The sequence below is a fragment of the Cornus florida genome, unplaced genomic scaffold (assembly GCF_030987335.1).
Source record: "Cornus florida cultivar Cherokee Brave unplaced genomic scaffold, ASM3098733v1 CherokeeBrave_3.0.0_Hap2_Chr02, whole genome shotgun sequence".
NCBI lineage: Eukaryota > Viridiplantae > Streptophyta > Magnoliopsida > Cornales > Cornaceae > Cornus > Cornus florida.
The window spans coordinates 12,211,923-12,219,238 of record NW_026775572.1 but is presented as its reverse complement, the minus strand read 5'-3'; the positions used below and the strand labels follow the sequence as shown (position 1 = coordinate 12,219,238).

Below are 7,316 nucleotides of genomic sequence, written 5' to 3'. Positions count from 1 at the left end.
GTATTAGTTTTGGTCGGCGTCTCTGTCTTCTACATTCTATCACAACTAGTTCTCCTTGTTTGACCGGAACTTTTCTAGGACTCGATATATGTGTTCAAACCATTTAAGTCTACACTTTCGAAATTTCTGACTAATGAGTATTACTCTTAATTTTTCTTTCACATTTTCATTAGCGACCATAGAAGATCTTCTAGGCACTCTAATCATTCATCTTTAACATTTTTTTTTTTTGGTTTCACAGGTGTTGATCTTATTATTATTTAAAGATTTAAAACTCTGCCCAATACAAGTATACAACATAGTTGGTTTAATAAATAGCTATAGGGGACGAAGAATGATCCTAAACTTGGATTGTTTTATAAATCACGAGGATTCTAAGTAACTGTATCCAAAAATCAAAATGTCATTTGTTCCTATATTTTTCAAAGGAAAATGCTGTTATTTCTTTTCTAAAATTCCGTCTTGCAATAATTAAAATCCTTCAGACTAGAATTGAAATTTCAAATTCTCTTTTTCAAGTTTTTCAAAATCTAACCGAAGAAAAGCTGGTCCACTACAACTCTTTGACAGGATGAATTACGCGTCACGTATCCCAATAAAAATAACGGAAAGAACGAAAAAGTTAAGTCAGATTTGGAATATGACCAAAAAAGCCATTGGTCAGTGGACTTATTAAATACTCCTAGTTCGAATGGATTAAGTATGAATTTAAAAATCGACATCTTATTTTCAAGATTTTTATTGTGTAGTGTATTTCCTTCATCTTTAAAAGTTAAATGTGAATCTTGAATATTCAAAGAAATAAAGTGAGTATGTAAGTGGTGTTAGTGTGTTATTGCCAACGAATAATAATAATAATAAAAAGAGCAACCATTCTACAACTCCACGAACGATCTTTTAAACAAAAAAGGTCAATGTGCAGTTTTCATTACTTAATAATTTAAGTTTTTGAGTGAAATAATAAGTGTTCGACCTATTAAATATGTAATTAGAATAGGTCTAGTCTTTGATCCAACCGAATTCTTCCTACCTAGCTAGGCTGTAAACGGATTGGATCAGGCTTGATTTGATTTGAATGAGTTATATTAATTTCATCTAATTTGATAACCATGTAGATTATTTATGATTGAATCCATTCCTGATTTCTTTCTAATTGGATATTAAATTCAAATGATATAATTTCAAATAGGAGAAAAGTAGGTATTTGACTTTTTATTAAAGAAAAAATAAATAAAGAGAGACAAAATAGAGATATATTATAACATTAAATAATTTATTTATAGCATATATACATACATATATATATATATATATATGATATTATATCATATCGGATTATATATTATAGGATCAAATCAACCATAATTCATATTTGATTTGTCTAACTAATGAATTATTGGATTTGGATCGCTAACAGTTTACCAGATTGAATTTTTTTTTTTTTTTTTTCCGATAAGTAATGATTGAATGTTCTAATTCATATTTTTATTTATTGACTCAAATTCGGATCAAAATCCAATCCGTTTTGACAAGTCTACCTCCACCATCAAGCTGGACAGGCTCATTGAGTCGAAAACTTTCAACTCTTTAAAATTTGAGCCAAGGCTCATTGTCTGTTCATGGAAGATCTTGCAAACGTTTTCAAGAAAGGAGGCAATTAAGTTGGGTTGTACCAAGTATATATAATGTTGAACCAAGAAATAGTACTATAGAGTGCATGGGAACTAAACTGTAGAGAGGTATTATGAAGAATGATGAATTGATTAAGGTTATAATTAAGGTAGTTTTGTAATTCTGTACCCTTTTTTTTAACAGCAACTTCACACCTAGAAGAGAGATCAGTTGTTTGACTGATAAAAGAAGCAGGTTAATGATGGGTGTCCCAATCTCCACGTGCACTTCTAAGGTTTTAAGCTAATTTGTTAGTTAGGTCTGAAAGTTGATCAAAGACCTAAAAACGCATTACATACGTACTTCATCACTAAGGTCTAACAATAATACCAACCTTTGCTAATATCATATCATTTCATATATATTTATATATATACTAGTTAATTATTATATATTAAATATATATCAATCCACTTAATTTAGATTAGGGTTACTGTTAGATTTTATTTAGGTTAGACATTATACTATTCAAATCCAAACATGCAGTTTATGGATCTAAATTAGTTTCACAATTAACTTTACATACACCAGTTTTATCTCTAATACAAATATAATAGTATGTATACATAAATGTTTATACAGAGAAATTAAAATGCTTTGGTGGGTTATAAGTAGGTTAGAAACTTGGAAAGACGTTGAAAGGAGAACGAAAATCACCCCACCAAGCAACCTTTCTCTCTCTCTCATATAGATATATATATATATATATATATATATATATATATATATATATAAGTACTTATAGGGTGTGTTTGTTAGCCTAGACGTTGCATCAATCGCTGGTAGAGGTCTGTCCAAACCCTCCCACTCCCTAACGGAAAACACTTCTCATCTCACCCTTATATTCTGTTGGGATCTATCTGCCTTTCGAAAACATATCACCACCATAGATTAACACACACACATATTCAATATCATGAATATATATATATATATATATATATATTCTAAATTACTAATAGATTATCATCGATCCTAGCTTCTCTCTCTTCCTGCAACCACTAGATCCATATATCTCTTTGATTTTGTCTTTCAGAATCATATTGTTGTTGATGAAGACTTGTTTTGTTGTGATAGCTAATGATCAAAAAGACAGTTAGAACACAAGGAAATAGGACAATTTAGGGTTTTCAGTTTGTAGTATCTATTTATATATATTTTTATCAAGAAGATCTCATCAGATCAGATGTGCACCAGAGGCCATTGGAGGCCTGCTGAGGATGAGAAGCTCAGGGAATTGGTGGAGCGTTACGGACCTCATAACTGGAACGCCATAGCCGAAAAGCTACAAGGAAGATCAGGTAATCATCAACATATATCACAGTACTGATTTTATATAACCTAGCTAGAGATATTGCCTTTTCATTTCTTATTGATTGTCACTGAATATTGATATTTACTAGTATATATATATATATATATATATATATATATATATATATATATATCAACTGTAAATACAATTCATATTTCTTACTATATACCAAGTTTTTAGTATCAACAATATTAAGCAAGTAGAGATCAGGATCTTAGAACAAATATAATTCATTAAATAAAATAACTAACCTTAACTTAATTTCTCAATATTTAACTAACACATGCACAAACATTCTTTTTTTTAGGGAAGAGTTGTAGGTTGAGATGGTTCAATCAGTTGGATCCAAGAATCAATCGAAGCCCTTTCACGGAGGAGGAGGAAGAAAGGCTTCTTGCTTCTCACCGGATTCATGGGAATCGATGGGCTATTATCGCAAGACTATTCCCTGGTCGGACTGATAACGCAGTGAAGAATCACTGGCATGTCATCATGGCAAGAAGATGCAGGGAAAGGTCGAGGTTGTTCGCGAAGAGGGCTGCTCAAACATTAGTAAGTGGGCCAAAATCCCCATCACAACAACATCTGCAGATGAGCTGTGAAGCCAGGAATTTTGTTTCTTTTGTTGATAATTACCCTAAAAGATTTGAATACCCTATCTCAGTTGATAATTATTATTCAAATTTTAAGGAGCTCAACTCGGACAATCTGATTCATCATGTGAAGATGCAAGAAGGTAACAATTAATTTATAGTAGAATAATTCACTCCGAAATGTGTTATATATAGTTTCATTTGTTTTTTTTGCCGTAGTTCTTTTGAAGAATTTAACTTTGTTTTCTATTGTTTCAGATAGTAGTCACCCTGCGGAGTTTTATGATTTTCTCCAAGTAAATACCGACTGTAATAGAAGTGAAGTGATTGATCATGGCATAAGAGATGAGGAGGAGGTGGAACAGGAAGCGGCGACACAGCAGAGCAGTTCCAGTGCCGGGGTCTCATTCATAGATTTCTTGTCAGTTGGAAGCTCTTCGTAACTCTAGTGCTAGATCTTGATGCATGGTATATGATAAATCATTATACAAGATTCACCTGCATATGCATATACTTCTACACATTTAGTGTGACTAACTAGAACTCTGCGTAGTTGTTATACATCACTTTAGTGAGAGAGAACTTATATATATATATATATATATGCATGAAGAGGCATATGTTGTATGTAAACTCAAATGAGGGATCGAGAAATTAATAGCAGCAGGAGAAGTTGTTGTAAAACCATGAGTATAACATCTCTATCTCTTCCTTTTTTGTTGGTTTGTTTTTAAAACCACAAGTATTGCAGCTAAGAAGTAACATCTAGGAAATTATTGATTGATGGTTTTCTTTTTTTTTTTGTTTTTTTTTGGGTAGGGAAAGAAAGTTTAATTTATAAATGTGAGAAAGCTAATACACTCAAGGCTTCGCATAGGGAAGTCGAGCATTTGCTGAAAGAGCTACAACAATGATTCATATGGGTTTTTTTTTCCTTATTTTTTTTCAGAACATTCAAGCAAATATGATTCATGGTTGTTGATCCATATGAACTATAATACTCTATACAGTAATGCGCGCGCGCGCGCACACATATGATACAGTGAGTGGCATTGGATAAGTTTGTTCCATGTAATCTGCTTTTAAAATACTTCTGTTGCTTGTAATATCATATCATTTTGATAGCATTTAACCAAGATTGAAACAAACAAAAAAATATTATTAAAGCTAGGTAATCCAATATTATTATCGATCAAATTTCAATTGCTTTAATTACCGAAAAAAAAATTCAATTGCTTTTTCTTTTCTTCTTTTTTAATTTTTATTTTACTTCTCTATTTCAAGGACGACCACATGTATGTCCCAAAATAATAATAATTAAAAATGGAAGATTCTCTCTCTCTCTCTCTCTCTCTCTCTCTCTCGTAATTAAGCTAGGACTTGTGATCTCCGGCATCTCTTCATGTGTACAAATTTTTTTCTTTTTCCTGCTAAGTTTTGCATGTAGAAAACAGAGTATAAGAACTACGTACATGGCTATGGTTGTAATGGTTCGCAGTATGATATCAGTCGCGATCACAGTGTAACGGACTCGATATGAGTCGAACTTGAAAAAAGATATGGCGAACCATTGTAGGAATCCATTTTTCCATTTTCTGGCTATATATATACCAGATTGTGCAAGCATTCATTCATTTTATATAGTAGTGCCTCAGTTGCCCACTACTTGCCCTTGACATTGTAGACAGTTAGGTTCTCATTGAGTTTTGCTTTTCTACCCATATGACACATCCATTTTTTTTTTTTTTTTGAAAATTATTTAATAGGAATTCATTTTGTGCTTCACTTGGTTCCTTCAAACCCTAAGTACTTCTCAGTGAACTCACTTTCCAGATACAAACAAAGTACTTGTTTTTGTTTCTAGTTCTGAAACTGTTAGATGTTGATGCATGAGATTCTAACCATCCACATAATTTTCAACCATGCATATATTTTCTGGGATCTCATTATGAAATTGAGCATTATAATTTTATATACTCCATATATATATCCTTACTAATTCTGACTTGGGATTAATTTCAAGATACAAGATAATGAAGCCCTGACCTAGTCATCAGTATAGACAATAGACTTAGACTATACACTATAGACTAATAGTTGTTCCGTACATGTCACCCTCTGAATTGTTCATGGAGCATTGAAGTGGTGTGAAACAACTTATACGTCATTTTGTCGCACATTTAATTAAATTCATCATGACCTTTCTTAGTGACATGGATACTGAATCCAATTTTCAGATGTTGATATATCTAATATATTGATATATACCTGTTGCTACAAACACCTGTGCTAATTATAACTCTATAAAAATTCCAAAACTCAATATTTGAATAGTCCAAATTTCGGGGCTCGAATTGTTCTAGATCTTTTCTTTCGAGAGGAAGAACTTGTACCATCTAGGTTAGAAGTTATGCTTCTTGACAGTAATTCTTCTTAGGACAAGGTGCTGATGATACTTCTTCATAGTACATGATTCTATAAAAATACGTCCTTCAAAGTTAGAACTAAAAACTGTGAAATATATTCTCACCTTCTTAAAAGTGTTTTCCTAATATATGAACACGAATGTTGGAAGGACGAATCTAATCCATTTTACCCATGCCATACCTAGTGAGTCCATCTTTTTCTTTTTCGTTTTTTTTTTTTATTTTTTCCTAGCAAATTAGAAGGAGAACTCAAATACGGGCACACTCGCACAGGACGTTAGACAATCTACCATCATATATATAGGTACCAAGTTTCAAACCTTGGTCCAATGGTTTAGGATTTTAGTAATAAACCAACAGGCTAGGTGAGTTGGCATTGGACGATCTACCAACTAAACCACATGGTAATAATCCTTAGAAAATCAATCATAGGTTGTTAATTTTACCTATATATATATATATATATATATATATATAGAACATTTGTCCACTTGATTCAATTACTAAGAATTTCAGAACATTTGATTAGATGCATGAAGCTTCGCATGATGATGATAAGAAGTTCTGACAGGGATCAATTCAGGCTAGGCCCAATGGGCACGCGAATGTTTGGCCCGAAGAGCTTTGGAGTTGGGTAGGCCTACGGGCCTCTTTCACGCACCTGGTTGTACAATACTCTGACAATATGTCTTGGGCCTCTTGGCCAACCCAAGCACAATTGAGCTCCGATTTGACAGGTTCCAACGGAACCTCGCCAAATCCAGCTTAATAATGTACTATGTTCCTGGTCCATGCAAACTGTTATGTCATATCTATTGTTTGCTTGTGTAGCATAACCTCTCGGGTCAATAACATCAAGCTTAGAGCATGGTTGTCTATATATATATATATATATATATATATATTTGTGTAAATTTGATGTCTTAGTAGATTTATACAAAAAAATTGGACTAATTATTTTTAACTCGAGTCATTGCTTGCCCAAGACCCCACACAACTTTTACAAACCTACTTAACATATGATTCACCCCACATAACTTTTACAAACCTACTTAATATATGATTAATTTGTTAATGAAATAAGAAAAAAGGGTGAAAGAGAAAATATGTTGATGTAACTATGTAAAAGGATTGTGCAAAATACACAACAATTTTACATATTGATAAGGGGACAATATATTAGAGGGGGAAAAAAAAAGTTTAAACATTGTATTTTCACACAAAAATAATTTTTAACACACTGTTGAAGATGCTCTTAGTATTTAGAGTAGGCAGCCACCGACCCCCAAAGGGCAGTCCTATTGAACGCTC

At 32.4% G+C, this 7,316-nt stretch overlaps 1 protein-coding gene across 1 annotated transcript; it reads left to right on the top strand.

Moving 5' to 3' along the window:
• Nucleotides 1-2,447: 2,447 nt before the first annotated feature.
• LOC132285405 (transcription factor MYB54) lies at nt 2,448-4,694 on the top strand. Its single transcript, XM_059787590.1, has 3 exons — nt 2,448-2,972; nt 3,294-3,722; nt 3,838-4,694. The coding sequence occupies exons 1-3, from the start codon at nt 2,858-2,860 to the stop codon at nt 4,020-4,022; spliced, it is 729 nt and encodes a 242-aa protein (XP_059643573.1). The 5' UTR covers nt 2,448-2,857; the 3' UTR covers nt 4,023-4,694.
• Nucleotides 4,695-7,316: the final 2,622 nt, after the last annotated feature.

Bases quoted from the DNA above. Each gene is read 5' to 3' on its own strand.
- LOC132285405 (XM_059787590.1), top strand. From the start codon at position 2,858: ATGTGCACCAGAGGCCATTGGAGGCCTGCTGAGGATGAGAAGCTCAGG. The intron at 2,973-3,293 runs GTAATCATCAAC...TCTTTTTTTTAG, and splicing joins AAAGCTACAAGGAAGATCAG to GGAAGAGTTGTAGGTTGAGA. The intron at 3,723-3,837 runs GTAACAATTAAT...CTATTGTTTCAG, and splicing joins TCATGTGAAGATGCAAGAAG to ATAGTAGTCACCCTGCGGAG.